The sequence below is a fragment of the Choristoneura fumiferana genome, chromosome 12, assembly GCF_025370935.1.
Source record: "Choristoneura fumiferana chromosome 12, NRCan_CFum_1, whole genome shotgun sequence".
Taxonomy (NCBI): domain Eukaryota; kingdom Metazoa; phylum Arthropoda; class Insecta; order Lepidoptera; family Tortricidae; genus Choristoneura; species Choristoneura fumiferana.
Window position 1 is genome coordinate 16,860,943 of NC_133483.1, and position 22,237 is coordinate 16,883,179.

The 22,237-nt window shown below is 39.0% G+C and overlaps 1 protein-coding gene across 1 annotated transcript; it reads right to left on the bottom strand.

Moving 5' to 3' along the window:
* Positions 1–7,739: 7,739 nt before the first annotated feature.
* LOC141433518 (calcyphosin-like) lies at positions 7,740–12,435 on the bottom strand. The gene is made up of 3 exons (XM_074095585.1): positions 12,283–12,435; positions 9,669–9,753; positions 7,740–8,453 (listed from the first exon to the last, which is right to left on the bottom strand). The coding sequence occupies exons 1-3, from the start codon at positions 12,399–12,401 to the stop codon at positions 8,352–8,354; spliced, it is 306 nt and encodes a 101-aa protein (XP_073951686.1). The 5' UTR covers positions 12,402–12,435; the 3' UTR covers positions 7,740–8,351.
* Between the last annotated feature and the right edge of the window lie 9,802 nt (positions 12,436–22,237).

The following is a 22,237-nucleotide window of genomic DNA, read 5'->3' on the forward strand; positions in this document are numbered from 1 at the left end:
GTGGCGTGCCATGGGAGAGGCCTATGTCCAGCAGTGGACAAACAGGCTGATGATGATGATGATGATGTCGAGATAAATTTGTTTATAGACGTGAGTTAGCTGTTTTATTTCACTATGATATGAGTGAGTCTCACGGTAGTTTCATGTTCAAAGTATCACATTTTACCTATTACCATTACGCGTGTAATCCAGGTGTAAACAAGTGGACGTGTTTCTCATCTGGCTAACCCGTAGAAAACTGTCGTATAACTTTCTGTAAAGGAGGACGCTTCTGAGGTTTCACCACCCCCACCTTCAAGCATGTTTGAACTGCTCAAATTTCTTCCATTCGGTCCACTCCTCAACAACTTCCATTCTGGTGGCGTCGTCCAACCCGTCGGAAGGTTGTCTTCGGTCTCTACCAATTTTTCCTGAAGTCCTTTTGTTGGAATATAACCAATTTTCAACAGGACTCTATCAAGAACTCCAGCCTGTTTGAATATGAGAAATATGCCGAGCAGCATTAAAGTCGATACGAAACAGTCGCAAATGCTTCCTGATCTTTGACCCCCAATAGAGCTGCCTCCTCCTCCACAGAACAAGGTTTTAAATTTTGATGTTACTACAAACACACAGCATATCGGGATAAGCGAAATAATTTGTAGAACGAACGACACCAAATTGTAAATTGTCTGCAAGACTAGCCTCAGGAGATTTTCTATCATGAGGACGGTGGTCATGCAGATTCTGATCAACATCTGACACAGACAAGCAAGCGTTTGCTCAATAGACTCGAGTGTTTGACACATTTTCCGGTTTTAAGTTGTGTTAACTAATTTCATACAAAAGACAGTAAATAAATTTGTAAAACGCGAACAATGCGCAAACATAAAAAAAATATCAAAATGTATCAAAAGCATTGAATGTCAGAAAGGGGAAATTCTTCTAATGTCAAATAATTATGGCCAAAGAGCAAAGAGCCAAAGAGTGTTTAGTACCAATAGAGAAAAATTATGGCAAAGATCTGACCATAAAGCTCAGACAAAAACACATTAGAGAGTTTTCGATTTCTCGACTCATTTTCTTTCCCGACTGAGAGCTTTTTCACATTATCCTATCCGATATCGGTATCGGACGACGATGGACGACACCCGATAACCAACACCATGTGCTGTTTTCACATATTCGACAAAATCGTTCCGATACGGCCGGCTCAAAATGGCTGCCACGCATCGGGCTTTGCGCACACAGAGACAATTTAGATACATGCATAGTAGTATAGTACACATACAAAAATTATCGTCCGACAGCCCACGGGCGTCCGATGGTGCCGCCAACATTTTTGCAAGTGGTAGGACCTTGTGCAAGGTCCGCCCGGATTGCTACCACCATCTTGCTCGCTAATCCTGCCGTGAAGCCAGCCCTGGCCAGCCAGGCCTGCTGCCAGCAGTGCTTGCACTGTTGTGTTTCGGCGTGGAGGTTGACTTGAGGTATCCCATCCTAGGCCTCTAGGTTGGCAACGCATCTGCAATACCCCTGGTGTTGCAGATGTTTATGGGCGGTGGTGATCTCTTACCATCAGGAGACCCACGTGCTCGTTTGCAATCCAGTGGAATAAAAAAAAAACATCGGTGTCTGCTCCGATATCCGATATCGGGACGGACAATGTGAAAGATCAGACAGGTACATATTTCATACACTTCCTCGACGACTCAAAATGATGTCGTCGTACGATACGATATCGGATCGGATAATGTGAAAACGCTCTTACGAGAATTCTCGAGACCGAGACCACTTTCCCTAGTTGTTCGAGAAAAAACCTGAACATTCAAAAATGTATGTAAAATAATTGGAAATAAATACACAATTTCGAATCAAATCGAATCAACAACTATAGCTGTGTCCGCGACTTCACTCGCTGTTGTTAAATAGTATACTCGTCGTGTCAGACCGCATGACACGAACTTCGAGTTTCGAGTTTCGTAGTAGCCCTGCAGGACCATGGTACCTAGATATACATTATCAAATAGTAAGTATGGAAGCCGTGGTGGCCTAGTGGTTTGACCTATCGCCTTTCAAGCAGAGGGTCGTGGCCTCGTGGGTTCAAACCCCGGCTCGCACCTCAGAGTTTTTCGAAATTCATGTGCGGAATTACATTTGAAATTTATCACGAGCTTTGCGGTGAAGGAAAACATCGTGAGGAAACCTGCACAAACCTGCGAAGCAATTCAATGGTGCGTGTGAAGTTCCCAATCCGCACTGGGCCCGCGTGGGAACAACGGCCCAAGCCCTCTCATTCTGAGAGGAGGCCTGTGCCCAGCAGTGGGACGTATATAGGCTGGGATGATGATGATGAAGTATGGACAGGGACAGACTATTCTAAAACTGTTCCAAATTAACGTATCTTTTTTATTTGTGAACCGATTCGAATGAAATAAACACTAAATATTAATCCATGAAAACGACAGCACATCAGTGAAAACCGTATTCTTGTAGGTTAAGTAAGCTGTTTCTGAGATTAGCGTGAGCAAACGCACAGACAAACACACAATAATTCTAAAAGTCATTGTTTTGGGTTCTATTGCGCTAATAAATACCCCTTAACAGTTTTTCTCAAATATTTTTACTAGCTTTTGCCCGCAGCTTCTCTCACGTTAAATTTGGGGTAACATACATTTACTTTTTGCGATCCTTTTTTCGTGTTTTGATTGATTTGGGACTAGGTCAACTGGTGTGAATTGTCCCGTGATATTTATTTATTTTTCGGAGGATTAGGTTCATGTAAATACAAATACAGACAGACGTTGTTTTAGACAGATGGTGCACATTTTGGAATTCAAAAATCAACCTATAAGTATACGTAATTAATTAGAATTGGTACCCACTTTGAAGCCCTGTTTCGCTGATTCAGGGGTTGAATTTTAGAAAACGTTCAAGTAGTACTACGTGGTTTTTTGCCCGTGACTTCATTTATACACGTTATAGGATTATATCCCGAGAAATTGTAAAGTTTCCGCTGGACACGAAATTACTGTTATGTTCTATTATTTAAAGAATTTTGAAAATCTGCCCCGAAATTGAATTCATTTATTTTTATTCTGCGGAAACTTTGCATTTTTTCCAAAAAAAAGTTGTATGTCCCGCCCATCTCCACTTTAATTGTGTTACCCTCTTGCCCACGTCCATAACTCCAGTACGTTTCCGAATTTCAGAATTGGGGATGGGTCAAGAAGTGTGATGCCCAACATATCCAGGGTATTCTGGCAGAACCGGATAAGTGCACAATATTTATTTACTTATACGGGTTTGCTAGATAAATAAAGCAGAAAAAATTGAGTATGCCTATGTATGTAACTATTTTTTTTAAATTTTGCACTTATTATGTTTTGCCAGAATACCCTCGATATCTCGCTCCATGGCTCTTTGTGAGACTTTTATTTGATGCATGTTTGCCTTCGTGAGCGTCCATGTTTCAGAACCGTAAGTAAGGACGGGCAAGACACACTGGTCAAAAACTTTGATCTTAAGACATTGTGGAAACTTGGCTCGAAAAACCATCCCTAATTTTTTGTTAAGGCTTTTGCTGCATTCGTCTAGTAATCTCCTTCGCTTGGCCCTTACACTCAAAGGATAAACAATGACCAAGATTTATGTAGTGACGTACCATTGTTGCATGTTTGAAAAGCCATAAAAATAGTTCCATTCGGCATCGTCATGTCGCTGGAGAAGATAAGCGATCTTGACAAATTCGGGGGTATTCCAACATTTTGTTGGTTAGGTTAGGTTATTGTTAATTTCGGTTAACGGCATATAGCCTAATTTAAACAGGATTCTATCAAGAAATCAAGAACTCCTGTCTCTCTGAATATGTAGAAAATGACGAGCACAGATGACAAGTATTATCAAAGTTGATAATGATATGACACAGACGACACCACCAGTCACACGTTTTGTTTTTGATCAACAGCCCCGCCCCGCCTCCGCCAGCCCCGGCTCCGCATATTATTATTAAGGGCCCCATACACGGTACGATTCGTCGCTTCAGACCGATCGAAACGACGAATCGATAGTGTATGTCAAGATCGTTAACGATTTACTTCATCCAAGACGATGCAATCCCATGCAATCATGAATATCGTAACGATGAATCGATACAACGTACGATGAATAGACATTGATGATTCAATGCACAACAAAACTGCAAAACAACTGGTATTTTTTTTTTTATTCTGATAAACAGCCTTTCCGAATAACATATTAGGTACAATTTGATACCAAACAACTTATGTCATAATAAACTTTGCTCTTTATAATTTGATTTATAATTAGATTCGATAAAATATTAAGATTAGAGTCTAAGCGGAAGATTTTTTAAGTAAGTAGAATTAAAATTATCTAATCATGCGTCTCATTCGCATTCTTCGTTACGGAATAGTGGCACATAAAATATCTTGAAAATGTTCGAACTTTAATTCTAATCGTAGCACTGATTTTCATCAATTATCCATCGTACTCGTATACGAGACCCTTTGAATACCGACACCGATACGAAACGAGACGCTTCTCGGTGTTCTCGGCTCTGTATGCGGCATACGATAATCGTCACTCATCAGATCGATCGTACAGACGAATCGTACCGTATATGGGGCCCTTTACGGTTCTTAATTTTGATGTCGTTATCATTACACAGCATATCGGGATGATCGAAATCGCTTGTGTGACGAAAGATAGTAAATTTTGTAGATTGTTTGCATAACTAGTCTTAGGAGATTTTACAACACGAGCACCAGAGTCATGAAGATCTGAGCCAGCATTTGTAACATGCATACGGTCGACTGCAGGCACGAAGTAATAACTACTTTAATATTATATTAGTTATTATCACTTCGTGCCTGCAGTCGATTGTATGCATGTTACAAATGCTGGTTCGGATCTTCATGACCATGGTGCTCATGGTGGAAAATCTCCTAAGGCTAGTTATGCAGACAATCTACAATTAACTGCCTTTCGTCACACAAACGACTTCGATCATCCCGATATGCTGTGTGATGATAATGAAATCAAAATTAAGAACCGTAATACCTATGCGGAGCCGGGTTCGAAGGGTGTATCGAAAAACAAAACGTGTGACTGTGTCATATCAACTTTGATCATACTCGTAATTTTCTACATAAAATATTATTCAGAGACAGTTCTTGATAGAATCCTGTTTAAATTGGGCTAAAGGAGAAATTTACAAAAAGTAGTATCATTGTTTGACAAATAGTGCTTGATCTGGTGGTTTTATAAGAAACGTTAAATTATCACTATACATTAGAGAATTGCTGCTTATATAAATGAAGTAAATTAAAACGGGAAAAAACGATAGTGTCTTATATCATCATGATCACAAATCTAAACTGCTTAGCTACGTCAGTTACGTACATTTTTTTGTACGTCAAAAGCTGCCAGAGAGAAAGATTTATAACCAACCAGTGCTTGAGTTTTGTTCCATTCTTGGTTCTCTGAGGTTTATACCAAAAAATATTATTAAAATATAGTGTGGCTATCGGCTACTCTAAATTGGCAATGAAAAAACGAGGCAAATAAAAAAATTGATTTACAACATATAAAATAAAAAAAACCACTGATTACAAACGCGTGAACATGTCATTTACCTAATAGAGTAGGTTTCGAGACCTACCTCCATGGACGTACTACCTAAACGGGACCGAGCACTTGCAGCTCAAAAGCACGACGAACGAGATAGCTAGTACCGATGCCCTTCGTCCCTTTCAATAGCATTGCGGAGGTCCATATCAATGAACTAAAAGAATTTCCTTGTTCACCCGCGACCTTATGAAAGCTAAGCTTATGAAAAATATGCGTGTTCATGCAGTTCCTCCACCTCGACACTGTAAGAACACACACAAATCACACAAACCCATCTATCACCACCACCACCACACTACACTGACGCGTTTCGAACTCAACAAGAGCTCATCTTCAGAGTGACACAACCGTACACCATGCTACCAGTTGTTAGACTAACGAACCACAACCACCGTTTTAATTTGTCACTGTAACTCCCCAAGTTAAAAGTTAAGTAAAGTAAAGTTTTTTGTAAGACAAAAAACGATAGCCCTCATTGGACAACTTGTCCAAGGTAAACATAATCACAAAGAGGTCACAAAACAGATAGGTACAGAAGTCAATATCATGTAGGTTTTGCAGGTGGTAGGACCTTGTGCAAGGTCCGCCCGGATTGCTACCACCATCTTGCTCGCTAATCCTGCCGTGAAGCAGCAGTGCTTGCACTGTTGTGTTTCGGCGTGGAGAGTAAGACAGCCGGTGAAATTACTGGCCCGTGAGGTATCCCATCTTAGGCCTCTAGGTTGGCAACGCGTCTGCAATAGCCCCGGTGTTGCAGATGTTTGTGGGCGGTGGTGGTCTCTTACCATCAGGAGACCCACTTGCTCGTTTGCCATCCAGTCGAATAAAAAAAAAAAAAAGGTATGTTGTACAGTCACCAACACCAATATCTGACACAACAAGCGTGCATATATATCTGATACGACTTCTAGGGTAGCAAAGACGTGTCAGATATTTTTGCACGCTCCGCTGTGGCAGATATTAATGCTGGTGACTGAACTTAGGTCGTACTTCACTTTTCATACACCTACGCTCGGCGGTCGCTCTAGGGTTGTCAACTATGGCCACTACCACCTTTTGTGCATAAGCACAAAAACTATGGTGGTAGTGGCACTCATTTATTTATTTATTTATTATATCTAGTTGTTGAGAATGAAACGGGAAGAATGAAAATATAAATTAATAACTAAAATATTTTAAATAAATAAATAATAATGATTATTATAATTATGATTAATGTTTTTTTTTGTATATGATTATGTTATTGCTATTATGTATTTTTATGTGTATCGAATAAATAAATTTTTATTATTAAATTATAAATTGTTAATAAATAATAAAATACATATTATGAGATACTTACTTGACACCAATTAATTGACCTAGTCCCAAACTAAGCAAAGCTTGTGCATAACGATAAACATACTTATATAGATAAATATATATTAAACATCCATGACCCGAGAACAAACATTCGTAATATAAATACAAATATCTGCCCCGGCCGGGGATCGAACCCGGGACCTCAAGCTTCGTAGTCAGGTTCTCTAACCACTTAGCCATCTGGTCGTATTTTAATGTTAATGTATTGTTACCTATATTACAAATTTGTCACAATAAATATCGTGCGACGATTTCGACATTGGTAAAATGCACGATTATTATATTCTAAAGAGTAATAAATTTGCATTCTCCATTACTGCACAAAAAGTTCACAGACGCGCGTCACAAGCGGATGGCACTCGCGCTCGCACTGGTCCCAACCGGTCCGAGATATATGTAGTGTCCGTAAGCAGTGTCTATGTGTGCGTTGTTCGAGCGCACTTTGTATGTTGATTAAAATCGTAGGTAGGTTACTTATCTGTTGTGACATAGGATAGTTTTTATATCCCAGCAAACAAATTCTACACGGACTCGCGGACAACAACTAGTTAATGGATAAATGAAACTAAGATTGATGTCTTCGATATTTTAATTAGAATTATATTTGGACCGCATACTAAAGAAATGCAATTTATTAAATAATTTCCTAAAGCGTGCACTGTAAGTCTTTCCTATATGGAACAGACTGTACAAGTGTACATAAAGTTGATGGGTAGACGTTAAGGGAGTCTTTAAAATAAAACACCTTTCACATCTAGATCTGTATTGAATATTCATAGGTTACATTATATTGTGTGCAATGATGATTAAATATCTCTACATATAAGGAATCACTAAGCCTAATTATATTGGCGATGGTATCTCCACACCACAAGACACGTGGTGTTTCACTATAGACCTTCTAAATAGGGTCAGAGTTGCTCAGCGACAAGCGCAGCGTACCTAGAATGTCCACCAACGAGATGGACGGATGATCTGTCTGGTTAAAGCGGCATGTTTACGGCAGCTGCAGGCCGCTTCGAACCGAAGCAACAGAAGGTTTATGGGAGAGGCCTAAGTCCAACAGTGGACTTCCTACTGCTGATATGATGATAATGATGATGAGTAAAAAAAAGCGGCAATTTAGTTAAAATATGTAATTATATTAAAAAAATAACAATTATTGTTTCATACAATATTAATTAGAAAAAAAAATTTATGTTCCACTACAAGGAAACATTAGTGACTCTAGTGCACTAAATAAAGGTGAGTGACGTTTAAGAAGCTTTGAAAATGTACGGGGAAGCGATATTTGAACAAATGTTTATGTTATGGTTATGGCCAACACCAAACATTTGTAAGCGACGCGCAGAGCCATCTTACAGCTTGAAAGCTTGGCGCATCATGAGATCGAAGTAGCCGTCATTTTCAATCGACACGCTGATGCCACTATAGTAGTTCATGAACTCCTCCAGTGTTACCTGAAGACAATAAACACATTAAGTATTAAAAAAAATAAAAAATAAACGTGGAATACTGGGCTAGTAAACAGCGTTTTTCGTCATCTGCAAATATGTAGTAAAAAATATGATACTCAAGAGTTGACTTTATGAAAACCCACAGACAGTGGTACCTATGCTGTCTAGTTTCATACTTGTTCTTCCGTTGCGTGTGGGAGTTAAGCGTGCGAAGATAATGAATGACGTTTGGTCTTAGCATACAAAACGCTCGGCTGATCGCTTTTTTTTTATCGCGCGATCAGTTTCACAAGCTTGTGAAATTATGACGTTTTGTTTGGCGCTGATACACTACTAAAACGCGACGCCACGCCACTTCGTCCGACGCATGTTTCTAATAAATAATATGGGCCTGACACGCGTCGGATGGCGTGTCGAAAACGTGGCGTGGCGCCACGTTTATTTTATAATACCTACATGAAAGAGACTTATATAGCATGATATATTTGTATGTATGTATGTAAACTCTTTATTGTACAAAATAAGTAAAAAAACACAGATCATCATCATCATCTTATATATAGAAATAAAGAGAGATTGACTTTGGTTCCTTTCACTAAAACTAAGTTACTTGGTGACACGACAGGACAGTCAATTATCGATGCTTGTTCTATATACTAGTGATCACTCTAAGTTTTGTTAGCAAAATATCTTTTTATTAGATACAGTTTGTGAGTGGAGAGAAAAGGCCTACTATGTGGTTTGTCGTAGCTTTGAATGGCGCCGCTTACTTTTTGAGTGGAGGCTTAAACAGGTGAAGTCGTGCAAAGTAATCATTAAATGCTTCAGCTATGAGTTAAGGATCATCCGTTATGTATTTTGACATTTAATTCATAATTTTAACTTGTTCGTTTGCCATCCAGTAGCATAAAAAAAATTAAGAAAAGTCACTATTGCGACTCAAGCGCATATGAAGGGTCCACGGAAAGAACATGCGTAGTCACCTTTTTTTAAAATTGAGATTTTAATCTCAAAATGTAGAGCTCACAAAGTACTATGACTAACCATTGAATTAAATAATCTGAAAATAATAAAAAAACAAATTTATTTATCTTTTAAATAAATGGTAACCATAGTAATTGTTCGTGATGACTAACTTTCAAACCGCTATAACTCAAAAAGTTGCTTAGGTGACTAGACACGTTCTTTCCGTGGACCCTTCATATTGTGTATGCGCACCTGCCCATCCACGGTGCTTTCCGTCTCGAAGTGAGCTAGGAACTTGGTCATAGTCTTGTGTTCAGAGTCCTCCCCGCTCATGTATCTAAAATTAAAAATAGGATAATGCAAGTTAAATTCGAATAAATATTATTTTTACAAAGATTGATTTTTTTATTTTTTATTTTAATTCCAAATTTTTAATTTTACGGACATCCCGTAAAGCCTAAATTGAAAATACAAGCTGAAATATATATGCACAAAAAACCAGAAATATAAGACCAGCACTGGGAATCGAACCCAGGTCATCGGTATTCCGTACCGCGTTCTATACTGCTACACCACTGCTGGTCAACGGCACAGACACGAATTTCCCCTATGCACCTCATATCTCAGCTTGTTTGTTTCTTATTTAGCCACAAGCAGTGACGCTAGCGACATCTATACCGTAGCCCTCATCGAGAAACTTTCGGCATTCCATCGGAACTAACCGCTCACCCGGACAAGAGATATCGTTACTAAGCAATCAAATTAAGATTGTTTTTTTTGGAATCTTTTTGTATTTTTTATTTCAATTCCTGGACCTGGGTTCGATTCCCAGTGCTGGTCTTATTTTTCTGGTTTTTCTGTGCATCTATATTTCAGTTTGTATTTTCAATTTACAAAAATTGCCGACACCGGTGTAGCAATCGCAGCTCGAGGGCAGCACTGGCAAGCCCGCGGGCAACACGTGCCTGAGGGGCGTGTCGTGTGAGTCGTGCTCCAGTTCCGCGCCAGCCGCAGTAAGTAGTACGCGCAACAACTCATAACGCCTAGATACGCAAAAAAGGCCCTTGGGTTTTATTAATGGGGTTTCAATTGCAACCAAGTTAGCCTGCTTGTTACGACCCTGCTTAAGAGCAAGTGTGATGAAAAAGTAACAGGCAAAGGCAACCCGCCGGGAATCCAGTTGTTACAGAGCCAAGTCTCTAGTATGCAGTTACATAATCATCACTCTCCTCAAGCTCAAGCCGTAATCCCCACGCTCATATTCCACTCAGCGCAGACAATGCACGCAGAAGAAGCATCTACCCGTCTTCTAGATTTACCCCTAGTCGCCTCCTACGAACATAGTAGAAGAGAAGAAGTATTAACACTCCGACCCTTTAGGAGCTTTAACTGCCTACTCCAGCGCAGGCGCTTAGGGTTGTCGATGTCTATTTTAGATTAATTACCTACCGGCAAATAATTTTAGTACGAAAGTTAATTTAAAATTGTCTTATGTCTGTGTCTAGATAAACAAGATTCTATGCTGCTATATTATTATCAATAAAATACAATAACTCTTTATTGCACACCAACACAGTAAGCAGTACAGAAAACAGGTATATACATTTTCTAAGGTAAGCAATAGGCGGCCTTATCGTCTATTATACTACATAAAAAAATACTACATTTTTTTAAATATTATAATATTATTTATAAATTCGCCGGAATGGTGATGAAGACTGTGTACATACTACTCATGTTTACCTACACGTAATAGGTACTATAATTATATTAATAATAGGTAGGTAGGTCTCTATTATTTTTTCATGTGTCCCTGCACGAAACTATTACTACACTACTACTACACTATATTTTCTGTCTTAAATTTAGAGTCATAAACTGCGTCTATCCCTAAGTCAAATCTGTCTCTGTATGTCATCAAATTAATGTAAACCTGCATCCTAAATTATAGTTTGATCATCAAAATTCGATCACCAAAATAATAGATCTGTCACCTAATAAATAGATCAGTTCCTTAATTCGATGCTTCTACCTATTCTACTAAGGCAGGTCTGGTTAGGTACGACGACGAGCGAAGCGAGGAGGAGTGTTAGGTAGAAATGCGACCCTCAGTGCGCGAGCCGAGCGAGCGAAGCGAGCGTGCCGCGGCAGTGGCTGGCGAAGTGCCAGAACTGTTTTTTTTTTGCCAATACTTGTATGATGAATATAAATGTTTGTAGTAGGTAGGCACTTGAGTCTTGGATGTTTGTATGTATTTAAGTATCTGTCACTTAAATTTAGATTTATCACTAAACTGCGATACTCTAATTATTATATCTATCCCCAAGAAATATGTATAAAATCATACCCATTTACAAGTATACCTATACAAAAAAATACGTAAGTAATCGTAATTCTCCTAAAATTATCAGTGTGCGTGCGGCGGGTGCGTGCGTACCGGCGCCAACCGGCGCGCACACATTTAAACCGCGCGATATACTTTTGTTTGTAGTGAACCTACTTCTCCTCTTTTACTATGCTACGACACTCAACGAGACGAGTTGCGTTGCGGGGGCTATTCTTGCCCGGACACCCCACGGCACCATCGTATTGCCACACAAAATATCAATGTGAAGTTCGAATGCTCACGTCGCGCTGATGCTCGTGATCGCATTCGCAATCTCTTTCAACCATCATCCCCTATACCGTCTGATAGAAAGAAGCGGCGAAAACGATTGACGAAACGAAACGATTCAGCTTCATAGGTAGGTAAACAATATACTATAACTAATTTTGTGGTAGCATATCTAAATTCGCGGGACCTGGAAAAAAGGTTAATAGTGAACTTCCTCGATTTTTAAGAGAAGAAATAACTTAAATAATGTACCTCGGGTTAGCAGTTACCGAGTAGATTCTGCGCAGGTCGTCTATGGCGACAGTGCCTTTTCCGGTCTTATCCAGCTTCTTGAATGCTTGCTCCACGATAGAGCGGCGAGATTCCGACATTGGAGGCTGCGAAACAATATCATTTGTTATTTGATACCCTACCACCACTATTTACTAGAGGTGAGACGTATTTACTGGAATAGGTATTTGGAATAGGTTTGGCTTGGACGCGTGAGTTCGCGTTACCGCCCGCGATTCTTTTAGCGTACGAGTATTTAGGAGTACGGCGGCTGACAACGTTCCGCCAACTTGAAAACTAGCATTTATGTACACTTTTTAAATGAAAACTTTATATAAATTGCTGACAATCCTAAGCCTGTATTAAGTATGAAGGGAAGTTTTTAGTCGGTATTTAATATAAGTTAAAATTAAAAAAATATGAGGTGTGAAGACTGAACTGTGACGTGGAATTCGGTAGCTCGATATTCGTAAAACTACTAAAACTATTACGGTGTATACGCAATTACGGGAGCGCATTTACGGGAATCATTATGTTTACGCAATGAGTCAATTGAGTTAAGTACTCGTAGATACTCGTGAACCTAGTCTTTTTGTGGACGCGTACTCGCAAGACTCAGTCCGCGTTTTGCCTAGTACGTCTCACCTCTATTATTTACTTACTACACTTGAACTGTAATACTTCTATAGAGGTATTTTTTGTACCTTTAAACGGCGCCTTTATCATTACCATCTCAACAAATATTGTTTAAAAAAAGATATGTTTCCAGAGTTAACTTTTATAAAAATGAGTCATTTCATTGTTCACCCTCCCACAATGTTTTTTTACCACAAAAATTAAGGACAAGTCAAACTAGATTCAGCATCAGTACTGTTTCGTGTTTATAAAAGTTTCTTCTTGTGGTGTCAATCTTTTATGGGAATCATCGTGCGAGGCTAGTGAGTCATTTCATTACCCTCCCACGATGTTTACCATAAAACGGAAGGACAATTCGCAACAAGTAAGAGCGTTTATACCTGCTGAGCTGTCAACGTTGCATTTTTGTTAGTTTTACTCGATTATATTCCATAAACACTGAATGAAAATTCAAAATTTGATCTATAAGAATTGTTCTTAAAATATAAGTTAATGTGTCTACTATTGCAATAATTATTCGTGATAAGACTTTTATTTTCTTTAAAAACGAACAATTGTTTATTAACGGTTTTTAAAGAAAATAAAAGTCCAATTCAGGTAGTGGATCGCATGGCTATAGCATGGTGGTGCTTAAGTGATCATCGCTCCCCATAGACAGTTGATACTAAAGTCTAAAGGGATCGCAGTTGCGTAGACAACTTGTGGCTAGAATGCTAAAGAAAGGGATTGTGTGCCAAAATGTTCCTATATCTATAAGTATACCTAGAGAGCGACACACGTTTTTGTTTGTTTACAAACAGAATAAATCTCTGATATTCATGTGAAGCTGATGTATGTATGTTTTTGGCAGGTATCATCGGCCAGAGAGTGACATTTCATCCCGGAAAAATGCACAGTTCCCGAGGTAGGAGCGCGCGATAACCGAATTACACGCGGGCGAAGCCACGGACAAAAGCTAGTTTAGTATATTTTATGACTAGGAAATTACATTTCCAATCTAAATTACCTATAATAATTATAGCGAAGGTGTATTGATAAAAAATCCCTTTCACTTTACAAGCAAAACACGATCGTCATGGACACGCATCAATCTCATACATAGGTAAAGACATAAAGATATCTTTAAGGTTTTTTTCAGAAGGTGCCTACAAATGAGCTAAGCTCTGCTGCTGATTTCCTCCGATAAAGATACAATTATTTAGCAATAGCGGTTGGTACGTAGCTGCGGCTGAAAGAAAGAAGAGAGCGGTATCCTAAGAAATGCTTTTGGAAATGCTATTTTTATATGATCGGTACAAATGAGAGCAAACAGGTCACCAGACGGAAGGCAACAACCTTGGGCGGCGGTCACTAATTTCATTACATAAAGAATTACTGGTGCGTTACCGGCCCTTTGAGAAAAGAGTTGGCTCGTTTCTTGGAGATCCCTAACTTTTATCGATCTGTAAATATTAGCCCTGTAAATGTTCTGTATCTCATCTATTGCGCAATAATTACTAAGGCAGACTTGGTGTAATATTATACGTGACTTTGAGGCACCAATGTGATTCAGTAGGTACTAAGTGGCTTATCTTCAAGACATGTACCTGCCAAGCACCATAATGCCCGATGCACCGCGAGAGAGGCAAAGCAGACGGAGTCTCTCCAGCGGGTCGGTGGTCCCGGCGAGCGCGCGTGAACTCTTTAACATCAGCTCTTCCTCCACCCGAGACGTGTCTGATTGCGGACGGTGCCATGCTACTGCAGGATTGAAAGAGAACAATAATTTCTAGACAAATTTGTTTTATTTTCGTATAAAGTCTTTGTAATGTGTAGTTTGTAACTTTTGCGAATGGAAAAATCGCTTGCAGTAAAATTCGATTTTCGGAAAATGATCGCCACACGTTGTGTATGGTTCGTAGTGTTCTCAGTTTGCGAATATCACATAGGTACATGCCTATTCAATATGGTAATGTAATGTTAAAGACGTAAACAAACTTGGGATCAATACTGAGGGAGATATTACGCATTACTGGCATTACCTATAGAAACCATCCTACCTACCTATCGCCTATTGCGTATGAACAGCAGTGGCGTAGCAGCATGGGTATCAGCGCCGCCCGGGGCGGAGGAAAATTTTCATTCCGGAGGGTCCCCCCCCCCCCCCGCGCCCCCACTACGCTACGCCACTCCACAAGCAGCTACCTACTACGCCACGCCACAAAACACTGAACTGACATTACTTACACGTAAATAAAAAGCAGGTACCATCAGCCAAATAAGTGGTCTATATATTTTTAAACAAGTTCCTGTCAAATGTCGCTAAGTCGAACTTTCTTGACAGACTCTACATTATGTTTCATCGACATGCAAACGATTAATCACTTAGGGTAGACCACATATTTGGCTGATGGTACTACAACATCCGTTCCTTATTTGAACAAATTAAACTAAAAAAAGCTAAAGCGGTACATATCTCAGAAGTGACAAACACATTGAAGGCTGAACAACAACAACCCACCAGATTTTTATCGTGACTAAGAACGGTAGGATTCATTAGGCGCGATAACCTTCACAAACCTTTTGAATACACAAAGTACCAAATCAAAACAAGAGCAATTGGAATAATTCGTTATATTAGCTTTAGTTTATTGAGACTTTCTTAAAAGACTATGAAGTTAAAGTTTTACAAATAGAAGGCAACAATAACGTCGCACAGTTTTGCCGTAAACAAAAAACGTGACAGTGTTGCAATCTACGCAAAACAATAGACTGTCGTACGTAAACTAGAATGGGTTTCAAAAATGGCGTGGAAAGTTACTGAATGCTGCTGTGGTGTTAAAATATATATATAGGTAAATATGGTCATTCCCGGAATGGTACAACTCAAAGGTCAAATCAATGGCTCCAAGGGCCGGCAATGCACCTATGATACCTCGCATCAGGTCGGGACTAATTTTGAAATACTGTATATCCTCAATGATACCTCTATCTATGGTAAAATACCTCCAGCCAGTTAGGCTGCTCAGCGAGGACCAAAGAAATGGACATACATACCCACATATATACATACATAATACAAACATACATACATACAAACGCTCCAAAAAACATAACCCTCCTTCAGACAGTCAGGTAAAAATAAGGCTTTCACATTAAGCCAGATGGCAATCAAAAACGATATTGAGAAAACCTCATAAGTCCTGACTTTTTTATCATAGTTCTACAGACCGAGCCGAGAATTCTAAGTTTTGTGATTTTGGAAGTTACTTAAGCATAGATTTAAAGTTCTTATTCACCAAGTACATACTTGGTGAAGTACATGGGGACTGACGAGGTTAAATCCATACTTACTAATACTTACTAATATTATAAATGCGAAAGAGTGTGTTTGTGTGTATGTTTGTCCGTCTTTCATGTCAAAACGGAGTGATGGATCGACGTGATTTTTGACATAGAGATAGTTTTTGGGCCAGAGAACATAGGCTACTTTTTATACCGGAAAATGCATAGTTCCCGAGCGAATAGCGCGCGATAACCGAAATCCACGCGGGCGGAGCCGCGGGCAAAAGCTGAATCTGAATGGTGAATCTATAACTTTAAGGCAAAAAACTCAGAAGCTTAATAAGTGGATTATTTATTGAATTGATATAAATTCCGAAGAACTCAGAGGTGTAAGCCCGGGCTCGAACCCACAACCATCTGCTTGAGAGGCAATAGGTCAAAACCACTATGCCACCAGGCTTGTTACTTAATATAAATTACTGGTATTGTTTACATACTGTTTGTCATAGCATTGTGTTGAATTTATTAGACCATGCTGCATGGTCCAAGCAGTTGATTTGAATGAGCAATAGATTGGTACTGTATTGTGTAAGACAATGCCAAATTCGAATTTGATTGCATACTCACATCCGTTTGTTCCATTTCAATGAATGAAGGCTAAATAACAGATTTAACTTCCTTGTTTTTCATCATCATCATCATCATACCAGCCTATATTGTTCCATTTCAATGAATGAAGGCTAAATAACAGATTTAACTTCTTTGTTTTTCATCATCATCATCATCATACCAGCCTATGTACGTCCCACTGCTGGGAACAGGCCTCCTTTCAGAATGAGAGGGCTTGGGCCATAGTTCCCACGCGGGCCTAGTGCGGATTGGGAACTTCACACGCACCATTGAATCGCTTCGCAGGTTTGTGCAGGTTTCCTCACAATGTTTTTCCTTCACCACAAAGCTCATGGTAAATTTCAAATGTAATTCCGCACACAAATTTCGAAAAACAGAGGTGCGAGCCAGGGTTTGAACCCACAACCCTCTGCTTAAGAGGCAATAGGTCAAACCACAGGCGGTAGGCCACCACAGCTTTTTTATTTTCTTATATACAAGCAACTATTATTTTTTTTAATGCAGTAGTTCCCAAACTTATTTTTCTCGTGGACCACTTTCAAAATTTTACTGGTTTCGGTGGACCCCCTGCTGCTACATTTCTACCACATTCTTAAAGTCGCCAAAAAATAAAAATTGTGTCGCTTCTGAGTTCTGTCCAGTCGCTTGCCTTATTAAAATATTATTGCTTAGTACTTAAACAATGTAGGTAGGCCCATATAAAAACTATGCTTACATTTTGCTCTTTACTATCAAAAGCAGATAAATTTTCGTGGACCCCAATTAACATCTTATGGACCCCCATTTTTAGTTCACGGCTACGTAGAACCCCAGCAAGTCTCCCGTGGACCCCTGGGGTCCACCTGGACCACTTTGGGAATCACTGTTTTAATGAGTTCACTTCGACTGATTATTTTCAAATTAAAGTAAACTGTGGGTTGTAACAATTCCATTCCCTAAACTGATTTTGATCAATTTTAGATAATGTCAATCAAAACAAAATCTGGGTTTGTATGTTTTGCTTTTTATAGCTTTCTTGGGCGTATAATTTCGATTTCTCTATTTTCTTATCATTATTTTGTAGTCAATGATAGTAAATCCGCAGTTTGAATGAGAAACCGTGACGACACAATCCCCTCAACGCTACAATACAACGTAATAGTAACTGATCGATACAGGCCGGTCTCAAAATGCAGGTAGTTTCTTATATACGAAACCCGTAATGGAATTTACGCCGCAACCCATAAAACTTCAACTACTTAATAACATAGCTATCTATCTATAAAATATCATATGGAACGATCAGTTTGAACAAACTGCAGAAAAAAAATCTACTAAGTTCCATCTGAAACGGTAAACGAATATGAATGGGACTTACAGTTAGAGTTAGTACGGCTTTTTCCAGCATATGAGTTATACATGGTTTCACTTGTCATCGTTGTATTCACTTGTTTTCAACTCCAACAATTTTATTCCACTCGCAATATTTAGAATGCGCAGCACACGGCCTATCAAGAGATACTACCAAAGGATACTACTACGTCTCGTCTTGCTTTGCTTGACTACGTCGCAGTCATGACGCAGTAGAACCACGAACAAAACAAAACAAACTATTTATTTATTTATCGAACTGGCGGACGAGTCGAGTGTGACGTGACGTGACAGTCTTTTTTTTACCGGCCGGCCCGGACTGGACAGTACAGACATGGAAATACTGACCCGTTTTTCGTGTATGTATAACTGTATACGCACATTGAAAGCGTACTACCTAAATAAACGGGACTCTGAAAATTCTTTTTTACGAAAATAAACCATGCCCTAATAAGGAGAGAAAGTATTTTTTTCCATAGCGCCTAACATAGAAGCTAATGCACGATGAAAGGGATAGCTACAACCGACCGATGCCATTTGTCTCGTTCTTTCATCTTGCCAGCCAATAAAATACCATTATTTAAAAATCTAATGACTAAGTGTTAGTACTAAGTATTAATAAGTGTTAATACTGTTATTAAAGGCTGACCAGAAATTATAAAAACCGGCCAAGAGCGTGTCGGACACGCCCAAAATAGGGTTCCGTAGCCATTAATAAAAAATCCTACTAATATTATAAATGTGAAAGTTTGTGAGTGAGTGAGTGAGTATGTTTGTTACTTTTTCACGCTGAAACGGCTGGACGGATTTGGATGAAATTTGGCGAAAAGTTAGTTTATAACCTGGATTAAACATAGGATACTTTTTATCCCGTATTCCCACGGGATAGGGATAAAATCTCGAAATAACAACCTCTGGGCTTAGAGTCATGAATTTTGGTATGTAGGTAGTTGGACGTTTGGAATAACAGATAGGTGACTTTTTGAGCCGATATACCCACGGGATACCTATGGATAAAATCTTGAAATAACAACAGCAGGGCTCTTAGAGCCATGAAATTTAGTATGTAGGTAGCTGGACCTCTGGAATAACACATAAGCTACTTTTTATCCGATATTCCCCGGGATAGGGATAAAATCTTGAAATATTAACCGCTGGGCTTAGAGTCATGAAATTTGGTATGTAGGTAACTGGACGTCTGGAATAACTCGTTAGGAATTTTTTGACTCGATATTCCCACGGGATACCTAGGGACAAAATTTCTAAATAACAACCACTGGGTTTAGAGCCATGAATTTTGATATGTAGGTAGCTGGACGTCTGGAATAACACATAAGCGACTTTTTAACCCGATATTTCTACGGGATACCTAGGGATAAAATCTCGAAATAACAACCACTGGGCTTAGAGCCATGAAATTTGGTATGTCGGTAGCTGGACCTCTGGAATAACACACAGGTTAATTTTTATCCCGATATTCCCAAGGGATAGGGATAAAATCTTGAAATATTAACCGCTGGGCTTAGTCATGAAGTTTGGTATGTAGGTAACTGGACGTCTGGAATAACTCGTAAGGAATTTTTTGACTCGATATTCCCACGGGATACCTAGGGAAAAAAATCTCGAAATAACAACCGCTGGGTTTAGAGCCATGAATTTTGATATGTAGGTAGCTGGACATCTGGAATAACACACAGGCTAATTTTTATCCGATATTCCCACGGGATAGGGATAAAATCTTGAAATAATAACCGCTGGGCTTAGAGTTATGAAATTTGGTATGTAGGAAGCTGGATGTCTAGAAAAACACATAGACGACTTTTTGACCTGATATTACCACGGGATACCTAGGAATAAAATGTCGAAATAACAACCGCTAGACTAAGATACATTAAATTTGGATGTAGGTAGCCGTATGTCTGGAATAACACATAAGTACGCTACTTTTTATCCCGATATTCCCACGGTATAGTTTTGTAACTAAGGACCCCATACATCCCTGTATTATTTTTATTATTATTATTATTTCGTATTTTTTTCTTTAATTGTATACTGTAGTTTTTAAGTATTTTATTTGTAATTATTTATTTTGAAAAAATGACTTTCTGCCAAGTTTCTTGCGGCGCATTCTTCTTGGCAATGATGGTCTTTCCAAAAGCGCTGGTAGTATAAAAAATGACGTGTAAAAGTGCCCATTGCGGCCTATTTACTGAATAAATGATTTGAATTTGAATTTTGCATTTGAATTTGGATAGGGAAAATTTTTGAAACTTCAGCACTGGGTTTAGAGTCTTGAATTTTGTACAGTTATTCAGAACACAACCTCAATGAAGACCACGATATAAATATTGGAAATTTCCAGGGGAATTTTGTAAAATCCCAAAAATTTCAATTGCAGCTACCACACCGAATAGTTTACGCGTGCGAAGCCGCGGGTAAAAGCTAGTTAAGTAATATTTTATTAAGGATTTCGTATTTTATACGAAATCTTCCATGTTTAGGTATATTTTATACCTTAGGCTGCTATTTACTCATAAACTACTAATAATTCTCAAGCAAACTTAGCCGTTATAGTTTTCCTTGAAAGTTTGATGTACTTACTTCCTTTAGATAACATCACCGACACCGTTGTCCATATGACTGATAGGTATAGTATAGTAAGTGTAAAGAATGTTGCAATATAAAACATGGAAGTGCTGCCCTCGCGTCACATTTTTAGGGTTCCGTACCCAAAGGGTGCCAACGGGACCCTATTACTGAGACTCCGCTGTCTGTCTGTCTGTCCGTCTGTCACAGGGCTCTATCTCTGAAGCCGTAAAAGTTAGACACTTGAAATTTTAACAGATTATGTATTACTGTGGCCGCTATAACAAAAAATACTAAAAATAAAATAGTTACAAATTAAAGGGGGTCGTCATCTTTATAGCGGCAACAGAAATACACATCATCTGTGAAAACTAGGAAAACTTCAACTGTCTAGCTAGTCACGGTTCATGAGATACAGCGTAGATCGCGTGCCATTAATGGCACGCGTGCCATTGGTTCGCCATCCCTATAGTGACTAATGTAATATTTTTTCTTTTTATTCATGAAACCAAAACCCAATTTATTTGTGTTAACTGGCGGTTAGGTGTGATGGCGTCTCCGTCTATTCGAACAAAAGAAATAGAGACGGCATCACACCTAACCGCCAGTTAACACTAATCAATGGATGGTGAAACAGCCCCTTAGTCTAATAAGTTTCGAGAAATAGGGCTCTGGTGGTGGTGACGTGGTGGTGACTCATCTTTGTGTGATTTGTGTGTGTTCTTATTACAGTGTGGACACCCCGGGGCGATCTTTAATTTTGCCCTTATCTTGCATAAACGTAGCTATCATAAATTCAAAAAACCGGCCAAGAGCGTGTCGGACACGCCTGAAATAGGGTTCCGTAGCCATTACGAAAAAATTAGGTAATATTTTTCTAAGGATTTCGTATTTTATACGGAATCTTCCAAGTTTAGGTATATTTTATACCTTAGGCTGCTATTTACTCTTAAACTACTAATAACTCTCAAGCAAACTTAGCCGTTATAGTTTTCCTTGAAAGTTTGATATACTTACTACCATCCTAAATTTTTTCAAAATTTTCCACCCCCTGGTTTAGATTTGAGAGGGGGACGGGGGGACGCTCAATTTTAATGAACATTTAAAGTTGAATATTTCGCAAAAAAATCACTGAATCAAAAAATCGTCTTACCCCTAATGTTTTTAAAAGACCTATCCAACGATACCCCACACTATATATAGGGTTGGATGGGAAAAAAAATCACCTCCACTTTACGTCTATGGGAGGTACCCTAAAAAAATAAATATTTTTTTATTTTTTATTGTACCATTTTGTCGGCATAGTTTACATATATATCCGTGCAAAATTATAGCTTTCTAGCATTGATAGTCCCTGAGCAAAGCAGCGGACGGACAGACAGACAAACAGACTGGCGAAACTACAAGGGTTCCGTTTTTGCCATTTTGGCTCCGGAACCCTAATAAGGTCGTGGGTGAGCAAAGAAATTCT